Raw genomic sequence first — 22,105 nt, 5'->3', positions numbered from 1 at the left:
ACACTGCAGTGGATTCGGCACGAAAGCTCTAACAGGATAACTGATATATCGTAACATGACTTTGGCAGGTAAAGACTGATTCAAAAGGACAGACTGTGACACCTCTGTTTTCGCCTCCCCGAAACCCATTAGAAGAGGTCAGAGAGGAGGGACCCTTTGCTTTCTCATCCAATGGGTTTTGAGGAGAGAGGACTCGTGGACTATGCAATTGAGATTCTCCTTATGTGCCCATGTACACTTGTTGAAGGTACAGGGTGCATTTACACAGGCAGCTCCATTCATATTTTTTTCTCTCACTAATTGGTATTTTGTCCAATCAGATCAGCAATGAAAAAGATCTGATGTGAAAATATTTGATTGGTGATTGGTTAAGAGACCAATTAATGTAAAAAATATCATAATTGGGCTGCCTGTCTAAACGTAGCCTTAGTGTACAAAACCCCTCCTACCTGGAGGGGAGTCTGCTACTTATTGGTCGCCACACACCTCAGTCAATGTAATACACCAAATCACGTCCACCTGAAAGAGGCGGGACTACCTCTTTAAATATACACACCTGCAATAACTAGCCCTTTTCAAACCAAACCAGCATGGAACACTTACCCATAAATGAAGCCATAAAGACCAAGCCTGTTTAACTACCATCTCCCTGTTTTCTTGAAGACCTACCCATTGAGTTAACTCCCACCCAGCCGAATTAGACTTTAAGCCATTTTGCATGATGCCAAATCCTGGGATGGTAACACAATGGAGGGAGTGTAGCAGCATACCAAGCAGCCACCCCGGCCTACCAAGTGGCCAATAAAGCATCCTACCAGGAGGCCTACCAAGAGCTGTACCATTTGGTCTACTAAATGACCTGCCAACCGGCTACCTGCAGGCTCCCAGGCTACCGGCTACACCCCGCCAAGGTGCTCTCCTTCTAGTGGTCAGTGTACCAAACGTCCCAGAGCGCTCCTTCTCCAGCTAGTCGCAGCCTACAGTACATTCAGAAAGTATTCATATCCCTTGACCTATTCCACATCAACTTAATACCTCATGATGACAGGGAAAAAATATTTTACATTTATTTTAGGAAATGTATTGAAAATGAAATATAGAAATGTCATATGCGTAAGTTGTTGACACCCCTGAGTCAATACTTTGTAAAAGCACCTATGGCACCGACTACAGCTGACTCGTTCTGGGTAAGTCTCTTAAGAGCTTTCTACACCTGGATTGTGTAACATTTACCTCTATTCTCTTCAAAATTCTTCGAGCTCTGTCAAAAAAAAATTCAGGTCTTTGCCAAAGACTTTCAAGTAGATTTAAGTCAACTTTAACTCGGCCACTCCAGAACAGTCACTGTCTTATTGGTAAGCAGCTCCAGTGTAGATTTGGCCTTGTTTTTAGGTTATTGTCCTGCTGAAAGGTGAATTCATCTCCCAGGGTCTTGTGGAACGCAGACTGAACCAGATTTTTCTCTAGGATATTGCCTGTGCTTAGCTCAGTTATAAAGGATTGGTGTCCCGCCTGCGGGACAGTTGAGCTAACGTAGGCTAATGTGATTAGCATGAGATTGTAAGTAACAAGAGAATTTTCCAGGGCGTAGACATATCTGATATTGGCAGAAAGCTTAACTTATTGTTAATCTAACTGCACTGTCCAATTTACAGTAGCTATTACAGTGAAAAAATACCATACTATTGTTTGAGTAGAGTGCACAGTTCTGAACTCAAATGTATTAAAAAAACAATTAGGCACATTTGGGCAGTCCTGATAAAACATTTTGAACAGAAATGCAATAGTTAATTGGATCAGTCTAAAACGTTGCACATATACTGCTGCCATCTAGTGTCCAAAATCTAAATTGCGCCTGGGTTGGAATAATACATTATGGCCTTTCTCTTTGCGTTTCAAAAATGATGGTTAAAAGAGAAATGAAAAAGCATGTTTTTTTCTTTGTATTATCTTTTACCAGATCTAATGTTATATTCTCCTACATTAATTTAACATTTCCACAAACTTCAGTGTTTCCATTCAAATGGTATCAAGAATATGCATATCCTTGCTTCAGGTCCTGAGCTACCCAAATCTAACTGCCTGTGTGTCATTTTAGGTGAAAACTGGGAGAAAAAGGGTCCGATCCTCACGATTACAAGCATACACATAAGATGATGCAGCAGTTCAAGCTATGCTTGAACATATGGAGTGGTACTTGGTAAAGTACTGGATTTTCCTCAAACATAACACTTTGTATTCATGACAGAGTTAATTAGTTTGCCACTTTTTTGTTGCAGTATTACTTTAGTGCCTTGTTGCAAACAGGATGCATGTTTTGGAATATTGTTTTATTCTCTACAGGCTTCACTGTCAATTAGGGTTAGTATTGTGGAGAAACTACAATGTTTATTCATCTATAGTTTCTTCTATCACACCATTATACTCTGTAACTGTTTTATAGTCACCTTTGGTATGTTCGTCAAATGTTCCCGGGTGGTGCAGTGGTTCAGGGCGCTGTACTGCAGCGCCAGCTGTGCTGTGGCTGTGACCGGGAGGTCTGTGGGGCGACGCACAATTGTCCTAGCGTCGTCCGGGTTAGGGAGGGTTTGGCCGGTAGGGAAATCATTGTCTCATCGCTCACCAGCGACTCCTGTGGCGGGCCGGGCGTAGTGTGCGGTAACCAAGGTTGCGGCTGGCTTCCGGGTTGGATGCCGCTGTGTCAAGAAGCAGTGCGGCTTGGTTGGGTTGAGTATCGGAGGACGCATGACTCTTTTTTTTTTTCTTTTCTTTTTTTACCCCTTTTTCTCCCCAATTTCGTGGTATCCAATTGTTGTAGTAGCTACTATCTTGTCTCATTGCTACAACTCCCGTACGGGCTCGGGAGAGACGAAGGCTGAACGTCATGCGTCCTCCGATACACAACCCAACCAACCGTACTGCTTCTTAACACAGCGCGCATCCAACCCGGAAGCCAGCCGCACCAATGTGTCGGAGGCTACAACGTGCACCTGGCAACCTTGGCTAGCGCGCACTGCGCCCTGCCCGCCACAAGAGTCGCTGGTGCGCGATGAGACAAGGAGGTCCCTACCGACCAATCCCTCCCTAACCTGGACGACGCTAGGCCAATTGTGCGTCGCCCCACGGACCTCCCGGTCGCGGCCGGTTACGACAGAGCCTGGGCGCGAACCCAGGGACTCTGATGGCACAGCTGGCGCTGCAGTACAGCGCCCTTAACCACTGCGCCACCCGGGAGGCCGACGCATGACTTTCAACCTTCCTCTTTCCCGAGCCCGTACGGGAGTTGTAGCGATGAGACAAGATAGTAGCTACTAAAAAAACAATTGGATACCACGAAATTGGGGAGAAAAAGGGGTAAAAAAAAAAGCGAGATCAGGGTCCAGAGTAACGCCGAGGTCCTTCAGTTTTATTTGAGACCATCAAGATTAATTGTCAGATCCAAACGAAGATCTCTTTGTTTCTTGGGACCGAGAACTAGCATCTCTGTTTTTCCGAATTTAAAAGTAGAACATTTGTCGCCGTCCACTTCCTTATGTCTGAAACACAGGCTTCCAGGGTGGGTAATTTTTGGGCTTCACCATGTTCCATCAATTTTATGTTGTGTGTCGTCCGCAAAGCAGTGAAAGTTGACATTGTTTCCAAATTACATCACCAGGAGGTAAAATAATAGTGGACCTAAAACGGAACCTTGGGGAACACCGAAATGTACTGTTGATTTGTCAGAAGACAAACCATCCACAGAGACAAACTGATATCTTTCCAACAGATAAGATCTGAACCAGGTCAGAACTTGTCCGTGTAGACCAAATTGGGTTTCCAATCTCTCCAAAAGAATGTGGTGATTGATGGTATCAAAATCAGCACTAAGGTCTAGGAGCACGAGGACAGATGCAGAGTCTTGGTCTGACACCATTAAAAGGTAATTTACCACCTTCACGAGTGCAGTCTCAGTGCTATGATGGGATCTAAAACCAGACTGAAGTGTTTCATATACATTGTTTGTCTTCGGGAAGGTAGTGAGTTGCTGTGCAACAGCTTTTTCTAACATTTTTGAGAGGAATGGGAGATTTGATTAGGCCAATCGTTTTTTATATTTTCTGGGTCAAGGTTTGGCTTTTTCAAGAGAGGCTTTATTATGGCCACTTTTAGTGAGTTTGGTACATATCCGGTGGATAGGGAGCCGATTTATTATATTCAACATAGGAGGGTCAAGCAAAGGAAGCGGCTCTTTCAGTAGTTTAGTTGGAATAAGGTCCAGTATGCAGCTTGAAGGTTTAAGAAGCCAAGACAATTTTCATCAGAGTCAAGTGTAAAGAGATAGTATTAAACTTGAGTGTCTCTCTTGATCATAGGTCCTGGTAGTGTTGTGCAGACTCGGGACAACTGAGCTTTGGAGAAATACGCAGATTTAAAGAGGCGTCTAATGATCATGATCTATTCGTCAAAGAAGTGTGCTCTTCAAGGAGGAATCGTGGTTTCAACTGTACCGAGCAGATGCTAGACAGTGTGTTTGGCGTTGTGTGGGTGAGCGGTTTGCTGATGTCAACGTTGTGAACAGAGTGCCCCATAGTGGTGGTGTGGATATGGTATGGGCAGGCATAAACTATGGACAATCTATGGATTTCCAGTTATGTGAAATCCATAGATTAGGGCCTAATTAATGTATTTCTATTAACTGATATCCTTGTATGAACTGTAACTCAGTAAAATCTTTGAAATTGTTGCATGTTGTGTTTATATTTTTGTTCAGTGTATATCAAAAATGTACTTCATTTGAAATGAATATTACTAACCGATTAAACTAATTTTGGCCAAGGGATCCACAGAATAAATTTAGAGGGTGTAATACAATGTAATATTATTCATTTACAATGTATGTTCTTAACCCTGGGCAACATGGGCCTGGGAGGCTCACAGGAATATTGGTATCCACAGTTGTCCACCAATTATACATTTTTCAACTCAATACTTGTATTCCCCCTTTTTTTTGCATGAATGCACTGTAATTTTAGCTCTAAAACTTAAGTTCTCTCTCTTGCAGGATATTAGCTTTAACTGCAACAACAACTAAATATATTTGCCACATGACAATCTGTAGAATTTCAGGAAATTATTTTAAACTGCTAAATGTTCTCTCCGATGCCAAGAGATGGGCCTTTCAAATCTTCCTTCCATGGGCCTGAGACTTGCGTTGTCTGGCCATTCACTGCCCGAAGTCATAGTAAAAGTCCTTGTATGCTACACACAACACCTGATCTGAAGCCTTACATACAATCTATCTGATACTCATCGAGCCAACATCAATGTGTTACGTGCAATACTATTGCAGGCATTGCCATAGGTCAAGGTCTTCAGATTGAGTCGCCTCAAAAACAATTAGTTAGGGCGTACAGTATGTCTGATACTGAAAGTAATGTGTGTACTGGGCTCTGGTATAAAACATGGTAAATGATCCCACACCACCACCAACAACCATAATGCAATCACAATAAGCCCCCACTAGATGGTAGGTGTTTTCCAGTCTCAAGAGTAACAACCCCAACCCTTTTCTCTCAGTACAGAATAGCCCATACACCATCCCCCACTTAGACCCACACACCCTTCTACTTCTAGTGTGATGAAGGCCTCTCAACATCTGTTTTCAATAACTGGACTCGGTCACCCTTGACTCCACACAAAACGCACTTACATGGACCTAACAGTTAATGAAGACATCAGCCATTTCACACTTAACTCTTTAGTCTTTTTTTATTTATTACCATACACAACCAATTGCTTTCATTATATTTTAAGCGCTACTATTATCATGTTCAACTTTTGCATGTATGTCATATTTAAACACAGGTTCCCATCACAAAGCCAACTGTTGGCAAGACTGGGCATAACAGATTTATGCTGTGAATGTTAGTTAAACTGAGCAGGAATTAAGGGTTGAGGGTGCTATTCTTCAAGCTGTTACAAATTATTTGAATTCGGCAGGATTTCTCAGCCTCTTAAATGTGGAACTTGTTCTATGCTGGGCCAAAGGTTGGTTCATACCTACCTACCCAGACATAAACCTCAGTCACTGGACTTTGGACAGAAATGTGCTGAGACCTGTTACATGTACAGTGCACTTTGGGTTCTTTGTCATCTGCAGCACACAACGTATTAGTGGCAGTGCAGTCAGACTATGTGTAGATGAGTCGAAAGGTGTTTCCCCCATGAACTACTTTTATTGATTTGTTAATATATTTTTTAAAGAGTCGAAAGGTGCTTTTTTTTTACCCTGTCAGCAAAAGAGATGACATTAGTTGTGATGTATGCATATTCATGTGTGTTAGTTTATTTTTGTACATTTTAAACCTAGGAATGATCTACACTGTTAATATTTGTTTTAATCTATTTTTCTTAAGAATTACCGTTTAAGTAGAGGGAGGTGGTGTAAAAGAACGGGGTGGGGTGAAGGGGAGAGAGCCGGGTGAAGGGGAGAGAGTCGGGGGGGGTGACTGGAACCAATAGCGTGCAACATCCTGCTAATATAAAGAACAAAAAAAACGACTCTTGAAAAACAAGAGCAGGGGAGCCAAGCTGAGGTAACTCGCCGGGTCTGTAGGAAGAATCCTGACAGCAGAAATTGGGGAAACGAATGAGAAAGCAATCGATCACAGCCTATTGATCAACAAATTGTCTTTCTATTTAAACGTTGACGAAAGTACACAGATGGTAAGTGTTTCTCGCCCATTTTTCGCGTTTACTGTACAGAGATGGCTAGCTAGCGACAGCATACCCTCTTCCCCCTCCCTCTCCTTTTGTGATGAGGTGATGTCCACACGATGCTAACTCGCTAGCTACCAAGGTTGCTAGCCATCCATTCCGTTTTTTGGTGGAATGACTCATGTTTACCCTGCTGTTCTGTTTTTAAATAGGGCAAAAACGTGCAATGTAACGCTATTTTATTGCACAGTGCCAACTTGCCATCTCTTTTTTTTGCACGCTGATTAATCAATCCGGCATTATGTACGGAATTGTGCAGCTACCCAGCATTTCACTCAAAATGAGCTTATCTCGAACGATACATATTTATGGTTACGTTAGCTTGCGAGCTAGCGTAATATCGGGCACTGTTCTCACTGGTTGAGGCTTTATTTTATGTTTTGCCTCAAGTGAAGCTTTAAAAAGTCATATTGTCTGTCATGTTTTAGGGTAAAGTGCACTTTAACTTTAGTTTGATCACTCTGATGTAGAATCTGAAGGAAATGTGCACTGTCGATCGCCTTTGTTGGTTTTCTCAACAGTAGTATACATGTTTTTATTTTGACCATTTATTAAGTTTACGCCTGCCAATCATATACATCACCCAGTTTGACTTCAGAAGCGCTGGCTGGCTGATAATCTTAATGTCTACGTACTGTTATTACCTAATCATGCCAGCCATTATTTGGTGCACAGAACCTGGCGTCTCTCCTTGTTACATAAAGGGCTGTGGAAGGGATTCTGGTGTGGTAGGCGCAAGGCGGTTGTTAAGAACTGGAAGGCAATGAGCCGACCGCATCATTGCAAGCCAACGCTGTGTCATGGTGAACGGTATTAGCCTAGAAATGCATCAATTATATCATATATTGTAACACCCCTGTGAATTATCTGGCTCACTGCGAGCTCATCAAAGTAGCAGCATGGCCCGGCACTAGCAGAGTGGATAAAGTACCTGTTTCAAATGGTCTTCTCTTCCATTCCCGCATGATGTTCTCCAAGTTGAGACCTTGGAGAACACATCTGCGGTCTTCCCAGACCAGCGCTCTATCAAATCAAGACCCCGATCTCTATAATTACTGCCTTGGCATATGATCACTTTCGTTTACCGCCACTTTTGTGGGTACAAACTGGGAATCTGTAGATGTGCTGTCTGTAATTTTGGCCCAGTGTTTGCCGAGGATTAACACATGGTTTGAAGACAGATTTACGTCAATGCTGGCGGATTTGTGGGGCAAGCTTCTGTGGCGAGACGATGTTTGTTCTGAGTGATTGTCTTCTGCGCGGATAGAAGCTGGTTTCACTGTCTACGTTGAACGTGCCAAGACTGTCTACTTGTATTGACACCTAGGCTGCATTGAGAATTGCACCTGCAGTTTGCTTGGAACATTTCCATTGTACAGCCAGGGGAGGCTTTGGTCACAATGTAAAATGTGTAAAATGTGTTCATTACATTACTTGCAGGTCCAATTGAAGTAACCATATAGTGCACATGTTTCCTTTATACAACTATGGGAAATGTTTACACTTGTTTTTTGAGTGAACAGCTCAACATGCACTTCATTGAGCTTTCCTCCATAGCTGGCGAAGTCCTCATGGTGTCAGATTTTCTTTTTACAGGCGTCACAGAGATGGTCTGTTGGGATGGTGTAGATGACAGCACCTTACTACAGTCATTGGACAGGGAGTGCAAAAAGAGAACGGTCAGGTGCTGTATGTTTTAGGTGCAGATCAGTGGAGGGTGTGAGTGGGAGATGCATCCAGCTGTTGTGTGCTAGATGGAAGAGGACTATGAATGAGTAAAGGTAGATAGCCAAAGCTGCCCAGTTGGTTATGGCCATTTTAGCTAGCCTAATGGCGCAGTTAAATTATTCATTGTTTTTGATACCTCGGTCTTTGAGGCAGGGTATCATTGAACAATAGCCTGACATAAGATAAACTAAGACATGGCATAATGACAAATGCCATTCCCTTGTAGATTGCATTTTTAAAATTAATGTTTTTTGATACATTTAATTTGATTCAGTAATTATGTAGCGCGCTTGGGTAGAAGTCCCAAATATTTTTAACTAGCGATGAACCATAGTCAGCAAATAAACATGTCAGAAATAATCCAATAATCATTGTTTGTAATGCCCTGGACGGATGTAAGACTTCATTCACACAGCATTATGGGATTTATCCCAGCCGTTTCCGCTCCTGTCTTTATTATTGTGACATGGAAGCCTCTTGAAAACAAACTTCCTAAATGGCACTAACAGTTCATTGTGTTGTTTACCCCTGCTCTATTGTATCGTTGCTTGTTGTGAATAACACTATTTTTTTTTAGATGCACACTGAACAAGACGTTTAAACGTTTCCATCGGTTAGATAACCTTCCTATTGGCTCGTCTTACAACCTAGTACCAAGCAATTGCAGTCACATTGGGAGGACCCAAGGACAAACTGCACACTGCCCAGTAAAAAATGCAACATTCTCCACAGCAACCTCGCCTCACGTGAGAATGACAGCAGCAAAGTGCCTACATGTGCAGTGTATACTGTGGGCAACCTGGTTTATTGAGGAATGCCTACTGCATCACACACCACCCACCTTTCATATCTTGGGATGCGTAGGCTTAAAAGTTCATGCTTTTGTCTCCTGCCTCTGCTCTCACACAGCCTGACACAACAGGCAAAGGGGGCAGAAGGTATCTTGCGCTGTAGTTGTAAAATCTCCCATGTTTTGTGAAATTCCAATGGAATGGTAGACTTCAGATTTGCATGTGTTTTGGTCAACGCGATGGGACCTGTCTTCCTGAATTCCTGTCCCTCCGCAGGCTTTGGTTGCGCAACTTTCTCTTCTCTGTGCGATAGGTTGTATCAGTTCTGAGGTTTGACGCTGAGGGCTGTTTTTTGAGTGACTTCATTAAATGCATGATCAGCGGCTTCTCGCTGGGTCCCTACATGCTAAAGTCAATAAAGCGCAATATTGTTAAAAGCTGACCTTGAGCCAAAGGTTGTGGGTTGAAATCTCAGACTAAACATTTCTCGTTCACCTTTTTGAGAGGTGATGTCCGTAAAATGTTCAGTTATGCCAGTGGGAATGTGTGAAAGCTGAGAGTAGATGTTATTCAGAGGTTTTCCTTAGACAATCTTGACCCCTGTTTGTCAGTGTCAGCTGTTACCTCCCTAGACAGGTTTCACATCCGTGATTATGGCATTGAGGCGCTCTGTCACTAGTCGTGTAAGGACAACCTCTCTCACCGCAGCCTCACAGGAAATGGCCTCCCCTGACATGTGCAAGTGAAGAAAGACTTCAACTGACAGAGGTTGGAAAGAAACTTGTTCATTTAGTGGTTTTACTGCCTCGCTACTGCCTCACTTATTTGTTATCTGAGGCTTGTTCATTGGACATGGTGGCCTTGTTTCAGATCCACCTGTGACCAGAAATGTCTGCTGACTTTCCCTTCACACCCCAGTACCATCTATCTCTAGCTAGTTAGCTGTGAAATCGCCTTAACATACTGCACTATCAATTTAGGAGTTTACAATCTCACCATGTTCAATCTGCAGATCGATGTGCCTCAGAGTGGAGACTGACATTCACAACTACAGATATACTGTGCAAAAGTTGTCCATGCTACGTCAATGGGCCACGCTTCCGATTCTGGGACAAGGAGTGCTCTCCTTCATGGAGTGACTGGGAGTCTTTTTGTCTCCAGTAAAAAAAAAAATGAATTGGCACGAATGGCTCATTTGAGAGAAGACATCCTCCTGAATTTTGAAATCTGACATGTATGATAGATGTTTTCGTAATCTAAAAGTCGTATTCCTATTAACTTCCAGTGTAGTGAGACTTTATCACTGCTACGTCATACCAGACAGATTTCTGCCTTGAACGCCATCAACTCGGATGCATATGAAAACATGAAATGACCCAGAGAATCGATAGAACATCACTCGAATCACAAATATCAAATTGTATTTGTCACATGCGCCGAATACACCAGATGAGACGTTACAGTGAAATGCTTACTTACGAGCCCCTAACCAACAGTGTGGTTTAAATAATAATAAATTTTAAAAAATACAGGTGATAAATATAATGAACAAGTAATTAAAGAGCAGCAGTAAAATAACAATAGTGAGAGGGGGGGCAATGCAAATAGTCTGGGTAGCCATTTGATTAGGTGTTCAGGAGTCTAATGACTTAGGGATAGAAGCTGTTTAGAAGCCTCTTGGACCTAGACCTGGCGCTCCGGTACCGCTTGCTGTGCAGTAGCAGAGAGAACAGTCTATGACTAGGGTGGCTGGACTCTTTGACCATCTTCTGGGCCTTCTTCTGACACCGCCTGGTATACAAGGTCCTGAAGCTTCACCCCGGTGATGTACTGGGCCATACGCACTACCCTCTGTAGTGCCTTGTGGTCATAGGCCGGGCAGTTGCCATACCAGGCAGTGATGCAACCAGTCAGGATGCTCTCGCTGGTGCAGCTGTAGAACCTTTTGAGGACCCGTGCCAAATCTTCTGAGGGGGAATAGGCTTTGTCGTGCCCTCTTCACGACTGTCTTGGTGTGCTTGGACCATGTTAGTTTGTTGATGTGGACACCAAGGAACTGCTTAACTGCATCCCCGTCGATGAGAACGGGGGGGGGGGGGGGTGTGCTCGGTTCTCCTTTTCCTGTAGTCCACAATCATCTCCTTTGTCTTGATCACGTTGTGGGAGAGGTTTTTTGTCCTGGCACCACACGGCCAGGTCTCTGACCTTCTTCCTATAGGCTGTCTCGTCGTTGTCAGTGATCAGGCTTACCATTGTTGTGTCATCGGCAAATTTAATGGTGGTGTTGGAGTCATGCCTGGCCACTCCTGTCATGAGTGAACAGGGAGTACAGAAGTGGACTGAGCACACACACCTGAGGGGCCCCTGTGTTGAGGATCAGCGTGTGTTGTTACCTACCCTTATTACCTGGGGGTGGCCTGTCAGGAAGTCCAAGATACAGTTGCAAAGGGAGGTGTTTAGTCCCAGGATCCTTAGCTTATTGATGAGCTTTGGGGGCACTATGGTATTGAACGCTGAGCTGTAGTCAATGAATAGCATTCTCCCGTAGGTGTTCCTTTTGTCCAGGTGGAAAAGGGCAGTGTAGAGTGCAATAGAGATTGTGCCATCTGTTGGGCCGGTATGCAAATTGGGGTGAGTTCTAGGGTTTCTGGGATAATGGTGTTGTAAACCATGACCAACCTTTCAAAGCACTTCATGGCTACAGACATGAGTGCTACGGGTCAGAAGTAATTTAGGTAAGTTACCTTTGTGTTCTTGGTCACAGGCACTATGGTGGTCTGCTTAAAACATGTTGGTATTACAGACTCTGACAGGGAGAGGTTGAAAATGTCAGTGAAGACACTTGCCAGTTGGTCAGCGCATGCTCACAGTACACATCCTGGTAATCTGTCTGGCCATGCGGCCTTGTGAATGTTAACCTGTCTAAAGGTCTTACTCACATCAGCTGTAGAAAGCATGATCACACAGTCTTCTGGAACAGCATGTTTCAGTGCCATTTGCCTCGCAGCGAGCATAAAGTAGTTTAGCTCGTGTCACTGGGCAGCTCTCGACTGTGCTTCCCTTTGTAGACTGTAATGGTTTGAAAGCCCTGCCACATCTGACGAGCGTCAGAGCCGGCGTACTACAATTCAATCTTAGTTCTGTATTGACTCTTTGCCTGTTTGATGGTTCATCGGAGGGCATAGCAGGATTTCATATAAGCTTCATGGGTTAGTCTCACTCTTTGACCGTGGCAGTTTTAGCTCAGTGCGGATGTTGCCTGTAATCCCTGGCTTCAGGTTGGTGTAGGTACGTACAGTCACTGTGGGACGACGTCATTTGATGCACTTATTGATGAAGCCAATGACTGACGTAGTGAACTCCTCAATGCCATTGGAGGAATCCCGGAACAGTCTGTGCTAGCAAAGCAGTCCTGTAGCTTAGCATCTGCTTCATCTGACCACTTTTTACATTTTTATTGATCTGGTCATGGTGCTTCCTGCTTTCTGAATTTTTTTCCCTCTGGTTGCACATTTAACATGCTGATAGAAATTTGGTGAGACGGATTTAAGTTTCCCTGCATTAAAGTCCCCGGCTACTAGGAGCCCCACGTTTTTTTTGTTGCTTATGACGGAATACAACTCATTCAATACTGTCTTAGTGCCAGCCTCTGACTGTGGTGGTATGTAAACAGCTATGAAAAATACAGAAACTCTCTAGGTAGATGGTGTGGTCTACAGCTTATCACGAGATACTCTACCTCAGGCAAGCAATAGCTTGAGACTTCCTTAGATATCATGCACCAGCTATTATTTACAAAAATACATAGTCCGCCGCCCCTTGCCTTACCAGACGCCGCTGTTCTATCCTGCCGGTACAGCGTATAACCAGCCAGCTGTATGTTGATGGTGTCGTCGTTCAGCCACTACTCTGAAGTATAAGATGTTACAGTTTTTAATGTCCCGTTGGTAGTTTAATCTTCAGCGTAACTCGTCGATTTTATTCTCCAAAGATTGCATGTTTGCTAGCAGAATGGAAGTGTGGGTTTTTTCGATCGCCTACAAATTCTCAGAAGGCAGTCCGACCTTTGGCCAACTTTCTCTGCCTTCTCTTCACGCTAATCACGGGGATCTGGGCCTGTTCCTGAGAAAGCCGTATATTGTTCGTGTCGGGCTTGTCAGACTCATTAAAGGAAAAAGGATTTTGCTTGTCCACGCAGAGTGATCGCGGTCCTGATGTCCAGTTCTTTTCGGTCATAAGAGACTAGTGGGAACATTATGTACAAAATATATATTTTTTTAAATGTAAAAACGAAACAAAAAGCAAACAAATTAACAAAAAATACAATTGGTTGTGGGAGGGATGTATAACGTCTGCCATTTTGTTTCATGGCGCCGTTCACCCATTCTGAATATAACATTCAGAGTGGGTGGCCCTTTAACAGGCTGGTGTAGTCGTAGTGCATTTTTCCTGTTTATTTTCCATCCCTCTGTCTCATCAAGGGGTGCAAGTCAGCGGTCTAAAAATAAGATGCGCTGAGAGACTAACTGAAATGAATGGCCACTGAAGAACACTGGGTGATCTCTCGCTCCGTGTGTGTGTCACAGCCTGGGGTGAAAAGCTTTAAGTAAACTTACCAGCACCAAGTCCCTTAGCTTCTCTACTCTAGATGGAAACATTGATGTCCCATGGCTGTTAATATTCCTGACTGTAGCTGTAACCTTTCTAAAAGGGGCAGATTTAGGCCAGTTCTCTGTATAAACATACCCAAATATTGGACTGAGGTCTGGTTTATGGTTTCTAACGCTGACCGTTTCAAAGTTGTAAGTGGAATTCATAGACGATGCATAGCTGTGCAAGCAAGCACTTGACGCTCCGAACCCTTCCCTCAATACTTTTATTAGGGAAGAGCTATTCCCAGTGTGGTTTCCCTGGGCCTGAACAGACAACCCTGGTGAAGGCCTCCTCTTTCTTCGAGGCAGGGTGCAGTCACCCCCAGACCCCTTGCCATTGTTGTGGTGGTCTGAGCTCCAGGGGAACAGGCAATGGGATTTGTCATTGTAATGAGATTAGGAGCTCCTCATCAGAGAGGGAGAGTCTCAACCTGATCTGACTGTGGGTGCAGCACAGCAGGGCCCAACTCTTCAAATGAATCTCACATACATGAAATGTAGCCTACCTGAAACTCAAACAGAGATGCAGTGTCTCTTCCGCTTAGTGTGAATAAATGACCGGTAAGAGACTGAATATTAATGTTGCTAAAGGTGGGAGCCTGATCTAGCAAAATCGGTGAAGTGCTCTTTTCTCTCTGGCTGGAGACTTTAGTAAGTGGTTCCAACTTCAAACTAATCTAAATGGGTACACAATTGTAATTGAATTACCATGTGTTAATCTAATGGGCAGCCTGCATCTAGCCTACTGTTTTCGACCACCTTTAGTTGTGTGCACGGTTGGCACACCACAGTGTTCATATTGTCCTTCTCACCATTTAAGGAGAGGTTTGGTCTGCACTGATCATTCCCTGTGGTAGTTCTTATCTGCTGTAATCAGCCTGTGCTCTAAGCCCAGTGGGGTGGCGGTTAGCTGTGGCAGGCTCCCCACAGGGACTCTTAAAGTCTGTGTCATCACTACTTCCTGCCGCAACGTCATTTTTTTGGTTGGCAGTCAGTGGCGTGTCTTCATGTACAAATAAGGCAAAAGAAGGCAGATGGCACCAGCCATGTAGAAGCCTTCCAGGACTGACTGTGTGCTTGCCTGCCATAGTATCTATTCTTGTTTTCATTCATTTTATCTTGTGCAGCCTGAATTGGTGATGAACCTTTCTGTAAGGTACTGTATGTTGCATGCTGTGCTAAAACAGGAAACCATTGCCTTTTTGAAGCAGTTTATTTATCTTATGAAATATGAAGCTCCTGTTGAGTGTTACTCATGGTAGCTTTCTTGTTGCAACAGGAAGTGAGTTTGCCATGCAGTGCACCCTGTACCCTACCCAAATATGAGAATGAAGGAGACTTGGTGAGGAGGAAGATGGTCAGGATGGTGATTGCATCTACAGGAAGTTGCAGTCCCTCCATCAGACATTCCGTTCTCACAAACTAAGGCAACACCCCAGCTTCCTCAGTCATTCAGTTTTAAAGATATCTGACATGATTTTCACGTCAGGGTTCAGTAGTGAATGGGCGACAGTTACGCCAATGCAAAAATTACTAATTTGATCATTTCAATTTAATAGAATACCAATTGTATTCCCAAAGTCTCTGTGGTAACTATCATCTGTGCACATGCTAGATGATGTGTAAGGGCTTTTGGGGAGCTCTTCTTTGATCCTAATGGCTGCCAGTTGTGAAGTGCAACGTGATTTGAATCAGTGGCTGATGGGTTTCACTCTGAACCGCTTGTTACGGCTCAACATTATTTCAGTTTAATTTAGTTTTTCGGGCCGTTCCAACACGTTCTAATTGAGCAGACACAATGAGGAGCTGGATTTGTTGTAAACAACCCATATCCCTGTGGATCAGTGCTCTGTGTCCACTCCCCTTCAATGTGTGTGAATGTAGCCTAAATGTCCTCCTTTCTGTTGCACGGGCTTCATGAAAGGGCTGTCGCAGAGTTGTCTGTCAAATGAGCCCCCCCTGACTACTACCACCAATCTCCTTCCATAACAGTCAGGGTTTAGATGTCAGCAGTGGACTTTCCCAGAGAGCAGTCTGGCCTGCACACAAGTGGACACAGCCTTTACAGTGCGTCTGCCTAAATGCGTGTTTCTGTCTGTCTGCTAATTGATCTGCTAGTCCAGCTTCAGGGTGTGGATGTTAATGTGGAGAAATTGCTGAAGCCTGTCGGTCACATAGTTTTGAAGTATAGTTCTTCACCAGGTGTGTTTGGAGCCAGGTGTGACAGCTGAGACCTAGGCGCCTTTGACTAATTGCTTGACCCGTGTCTGCCCTGTGGTCTTTTGTGACCCAGTTTCAAACTGACTCTAAGCCACTCCACAATGATCTGCTAGGTCAACATCTGTTAGCAATATGGCAGACAATATGATACCTAGCCTGCCCTCATGGGTTTTGACAGGGAGTCAGTGTCGACAGTAGGGTCTAGGAGTTCATGTTTGTGTATGTTGAAAGTAACTTGTTTGTGTACGGTATAATGCAGTTGTCATGGAGAGGAATGAGTGTTCAGGGTCTCTCTGTAGAGTCAAGTTGAACCAGGAAGTTCATGGATGTTTGTGTCAGAGTGTAGGGCTTTGGAGCCATGAGTAGAGAAATGAGACAGGCCTCCATTACATAAGGCCTTTAGTTTTATAGCCCTGAATGGTGTGCTCTGTTAAGGCCAAGCTCTCACACTGAACTGTTTGTAAGGTTTGTGAACAAATGGGTTTTTTATTGACTCAAAGTTGTACATCAGAATTCCAGTTTAGTGATGTAGTGTAACAGTGGCATTGGTTGCTTTCTTAAACCGCTATGCAAGTCGAGAGCATCCAGAGGATGTCCGTAATGCTTGGGGTTAGTATTTGAAATGGTTGTACTTCCCTATGATTGTGTGTTCAGTGTACCTACTCACATGTCCAGACAGAAGGTAGCTGACCTGCCCTCTGGGGAGTACAGTACACTGACAAATGGAGCTGCTGGGAGGGAGAGAGCAGGAGTGGGGAAACGACTGAGATGAGAGGGATATTATGGACATGGTATTGTCAATATAACAGGGGAAATCCTGAATGCTTACACTTCTGTTGTAATAACACTAAATAGGAAAGTACTGAGGTTTACTCATTTTTATTCCAGGACAACAGAAATGCCCCTGAAGATAAACCTGTCCAGCGCTCCAAAGTAAATATACCTCCATTATCACCCCCCCCCCCCCCCCTCCTTTGTCCCAGTTTCTACCCAGTAGGACATTATCTTTTAATCACTATCCTTCTCCATTACCTGTCTGTCTGGCCCAGTGTATCTCACCCTACTGACCTTTACTCAGATGTCATTTAAGCGTCATCCATAATGGAACTACAGTTTATATACCAGTATATGTTTTCACATACTCTCAACAGCAACTCATTTCGATAGATTGGTTATAGACAACTGAGCAAGTTGAGATGATGCTTCATTTATCCATTGAAACACATGTTTGAAGCCGTAGTAACGGTGTGAGTTTTGTTCATGTGCGTAGTCCTTCAGCTTCAAGACACCGAGGGAGGTGTGCTCGTCATGTGAGAAGACCGTCTACCCCATGGAGAGATTGGTGGCTAACAACCTGATATTCCACTCGGCCTGTTTCTGCTGCAAACACTGCAACACCAAACTCAGGTGAGACACTCACTCACTCACTCACTCACTCCATATCAAACTGTGTTCTTTTGTTTATATTCTGCCCCTCCCTCCCTGCAGCCTGGGCACATTTGCTGCCCTTTCGGGGGATTTCTACTGCAAGCCGCACTTCCAGCAGCTCTTCAAGAGCAAAGGCAACTATGATGAGGGCTTTGGCCGCAAGCAACACAAGGAGCTTTGGACCTCCAAGGAGGGAGAGAACATAACTAAGACTGCGTAGCCACGCCTGTCTGTGTCCCAACCGTTCTCCCACGGGAAAGGCTATACGGACACTCCTGACCTGCAAACCCACTTTTATTTTCACAATTGGTAACGGTCAGGCTTAGTTTTAGATTTTGGTTGTTTTGCAGGTCAGCAGTATCCTACTGGCATTTCCCATCTCATCCCCAAAGCTGCCTCGTCTCCACCTCCAACATGTCATAAAGAGCACCAACGTGTCATGAGGGGTGCAGTCAACGCTCCTGTGCTCTCGCTCCACATGGAAGACACACACCCACTATGACTGGCCGGTCACGCTCCCTGTTGCTCTGCATTTTATTTAGTGGGGTGTTTATTCCTTTAATTTGGTTTTAGTATCATTTTCATTTTACATTTGCTCTTTTGAAATTGTTGATTGTGACCAAACTGCTTCTTCACAAACCAGTGGTATGTTTCTGCTGTCTTTTTGAGGACTACATATCATTGTTTTCTTGTTTATTTTTTGGATAAATTTGCACCCTTTTGACGCAACAGGCGCAAGGGACCGTATGCTCAGGTGAACATATGGTTAGAGTGGAGTTCACTCTCAGCTGTAGAGCATACTCAGGTCGACCATACTGAGCTAGGTTCATTAGCAAGTTTGTATTATTTTATGACCTCCTTTTCAGTTCCATATCGTCAATTAAATCTAACACCAATTTTAAAGACCAGTCCTCTGCGTTGCGGTAGCACCGGCGGAAGCCAATTTGTGAGTTTGTCAGGGTTCACTTATCTGAGAAACAAACACGGTACTGTAAAACTGTCACACGTTCTCTCTCTGGGTACATTTAGTTGAATTCTGTCTTATTGTTCAAATGTTTTTTTGCTCCTATGACCTGAATGGCTGCTAGGTTTCAGTTCTGCATGTTTGTCCTGTATGAGTCTTAGCTGTCATACCTTTAGTCTGTACTGCCCTCCTGTGTTCTGGATGACTTTTTAAAACGAATCTGCTTCATTGACTCTTAATCTCACTTTACTGGTTTTAAAATGCTCTCTTTGCTCTGTTATTTGCTGGGTTTGACGGTCATGCGATAAGTTGCTCTCACTCGTAGAGGCTTTTTCGTCTTTATTCTGAATATGAGAAGTATCTCATAGGTGTTGTACATAGCTTGTGCTTAGTGAACATATCACACTATACTGTGCACAAATGACCATGCATGTTAACCAGACAAGTCAATGTTAGATTGACAGGGAACATAGCCTAACAGGAAACCACAACTGTCACGCTAATATCCCCTGCTGCTTCCTGTCTATGCAGAGCTGTCTGTTCATGTACTAAATTGGGCTAAGTTGGTGTGTAAAACTAAGCGGGACTTTCGGATCTTTCAAGACAACTGTGAACTCTGGTAGGGGAACAATGTCAAAATCCCGATGTCTGTGATCTGCCAATTGGAAAAGTCAGCTCTAGAAAGAGGCCAGAGTTTCTGACGCAGAATTATGAGTTGGATGACCTTTTAAAACAAATCCCATCAACTTTTTCTTTTTGAGTTCCCTGTTGTCTTGAATGCTCGAAAGTCTGAGAATTCAGTGTTCTGAATGTGGCAGAAATTCACATATGACTGGGATGTCCTGATGAGGCCACAAGTGAAATCACATAATGTAAAAAAAAATATATATATATATATTATCGTGCTTCTCCAGTGACATCACATCTGCTAACAAATATATTTTATTCTTTTTTATAAATGCCTCATGGCTTTCTTGTCTCGACTGCATCACGTGATTCTGAGCAGAGGTGGTGGATTTGTGAAGATGGTTCACTTCAGGCTGTTTACCATTGGGGAAAAAAAATTGGGTGGATGAACAGGGTGGATCTCCCATCGACACCAATGTGATAGATAGCAGCTGGGTCTGGTCTACTTTATTGACTAATGTAACCAGAAAGAATGAGGGAGTGGGATGTCTCGCTGCTGCGCCATCTCTGATTTTGAGCACCAGGACCTAGTACTATGTGAGGGGTGGGCGCTAACAGGGAATGTTTGAACTGGGGCATATTCAGGGGAATTCCTATGCAGTGAGTAAAGCCCAGGCCTACAGAGCCCTGAACCTCAGAGTAGTGCCTCCTGGTGGGAGAAGAGAGGTCGGAAATGCTTGAGTCAGTTCAGCCAGTCCCAGTAAAGGCTTGAGATATTACTTATCACACAATTGTCAATAAACACGTTTGCCCCCAGTAATTTCTTCTGTATAGCTTTTACTCATTTTTTAAAGACGTGGGAGTGGCCTCGGGATGAAACGGTTGTGCTACAGGTATTTTTGGCCAACAAACTCAATAGATAAGATTTTTATTTTCTTCATTCTAGCTTTAGAATGAAACTAAAGCCATTGAATTACATCATTTGGAAAGTATCCAATGCCACAACACTTGAATGACACTGTATATTGTGATGGAAAGTTTACTGTGAATTATAAACTGGGTGGGTCGAATGCTGATTGGCTGAAAGCCGTGTTATATCAGACCGCATACCACTGGTATGACAAATCATTTATTTTTACTAATCTAATAATATTGGTAACCAGTTTATAATAGCAATGAGGCACCTTGGGAGTTTGTGCTATGTTGGGAATATACCAAACGTCCTCGGGCTTCATTGCTTAATTAGAGCATGCTGTGCAGAATAGGAAATAAAATGTTACTTTTTGATAAGTAAATCCTTAGGCAATAGTTTTTGCCATTTATTTCTAACATTTAATGCTTTTTCAAAACATTTTTTTGTTTCTGAGTGCACATACCTTTCTCCCTGTTCCAGCCTATTCCCCTGTGAATGAAAATAATCCTTCTGCTTGTTTTCCACTTAGTCCCTGTGGTGGATATGAGTGACTTCACTCAGCCAGAAGTTTACGTACCCGCTCATCTTCCACTCTCTCCTGAATGGTTTTCATTTTTCCAGTACATTTCCTCAAGTTTGTAAAGTTATCTATTTGTTTTTAACATTTTGTAACGGTTCTCGAGACCACCCAGAATGCTTTGTAACCAAGAACATCATATCAAATAACACTGTGTCCATATCGTCTTATGTGTGAGGAGTACCAAGGTACAATGGTGTTATCCTGTGAATAAACTTTCTTTGTATAGAGAAACAAACAAAAAGAAAGTAGGTACACTTTTCCATACTGGTACCAGGAGGCTCAGGTCTATGAGAGCTGTGTGACTGTCTGTGTTCTGCGAGTCATGTAGTTGTGTGCAAAATTGGATGTAGACTTAACATTTATTTCTCAATGCAGGTGTCACTGTTGTCAAAATGTAAATGTATGCATTTAAAAACAAAAACATTCTGTATAACTTACTTAACCTGTGGATGGTGGCCTTACAAGCAAAAGGACGTTTTGGCTCTTACTCGTCTTTCACCTCTACTCTCCTCTCTTCTTCTTTTGGATTATTACTCCAGTTAAATTGTGTTGTAGAAGAACATGATTATAAATGTGATTTGTCCCCCTCCCACCCACACCTACACACAATCAAATGTATTTTGTTTGATCATTTTCTTTCAGTAGTTTACATTTTTACATGCTTTTGAAAAAATAAATGAAGATGCTGGTGATAAGTGAGATGGTTGTCTTTATTGCATGAGTAAAGGCAGTGCATATTTCATATTTGATACTAGTCATTTGTTGGGTAAATAGTAGGCCTTTTTTATGAATTGTATAGGAGCTAGTGTGTTTATATACTGTTATAGACTCTTTCAGATGCTTGACAACAGGAGTTGTTTTAGTTCAAGGTGCCTGAAGAAAACAGAGCAGAGCATCAGTATTGTCTCCTACTTGTACAGATGTGTTATCTTAATTTGACCAGTTCCCTCACAGCAGGAAAATAGTCCTGCAGCAACAGGGCATTTTTATTATTAAGTGGGTGATAAGTGGACATTTTTTTGTAGGGGTTGATATAGGGTCTTAATTTGATCACCCTTTTGGAGGAGAAATTTTAAACCTATAGTGTATTTGAGATTTTAAAAGGATTCTGAAGTTTGTCATTTCCACTTTGAAATTTCAGCCTTGGTTTGACATTACATTTTTCATAAGGGAAAATCAAGGCTAAAATTTCATAGTGGAAATGACAAACTTCAGAATCCTTTTAAAATCTCAAATACACTACACATTTTAAATGTATCCTCCAACAGGGTGATCAAATGAAGATCCTACATCTGTATTAACCCTTACAAAAATGTCCATAATCCACATAATTCACATGTCCTGTTGCTGCAGGATTCTGTTCCTGCTGTGGCAAACGGGCTCAAATTAAGATTTCACATCTGTAAATGTTATGTTAGTGCAAATTAAGTTTGACATTTTAAATAC

At 43.1% G+C, this 22,105-nt stretch overlaps 1 protein-coding gene across 2 annotated transcripts; it reads left to right on the top strand.

Moving 5' to 3' along the window:
* The first annotated feature begins 599 nt into the window (after nt 1–599).
* Nucleotides 600–21,358, top strand: LOC110538642 (LIM domain-containing protein 2). Of its 2 annotated transcripts, none has more exons than XM_036938795.1 (4): nt 600–911; nt 17,036–17,080; nt 17,418–17,554; nt 17,636–21,358. In XM_036938795.1, the coding sequence occupies exons 1-4, from the start codon at nt 855–857 to the stop codon at nt 17,793–17,795; spliced, it is 399 nt and encodes a 132-aa protein (XP_036794690.1). In that variant the 5' UTR covers nt 600–854; the 3' UTR covers nt 17,796–21,358. The 2 variants fall into 2 exon arrangements, with proteins under 2 accessions (XP_036794690.1, XP_021481259.1); XM_021625584.2 differs by lacking the exon at nt 600–911 and adding an exon at nt 6,473–6,705.
* The last annotated feature ends 747 nt before the right edge of the window (nt 21,359–22,105 follow it).

The sequence above is a fragment of the Oncorhynchus mykiss genome, chromosome 12 (assembly GCF_013265735.2).
Source record: "Oncorhynchus mykiss isolate Arlee chromosome 12, USDA_OmykA_1.1, whole genome shotgun sequence".
Classification (NCBI taxonomy): domain Eukaryota; kingdom Metazoa; phylum Chordata; class Actinopteri; order Salmoniformes; family Salmonidae; genus Oncorhynchus; species Oncorhynchus mykiss.
Note: the sequence above shows the minus strand (reverse complement) of the source record. Positions and strands in the feature narration are given on the sequence as shown.

Excerpts from the sequence above, each read along its gene's own strand:
- LOC110538642 (XM_036938795.1), top strand. The coding sequence starts at position 855 with ATGACCTGCCAACCGGCTACCTGCAGGCTCCCAGGCTACCGGCTACAC. Across the intron at positions 912-17,035 it reads ACCGGCTACACCCCGCCAAG|GACAACAGAAATGCCCCTGA; the intron begins GTGCTCTCCTTC and ends TTTTTATTCCAG. Across the intron at positions 17,081-17,417 it reads AACCTGTCCAGCGCTCCAAA|TCCTTCAGCTTCAAGACACC; the intron begins GTAAATATACCT and ends TCATGTGCGTAG.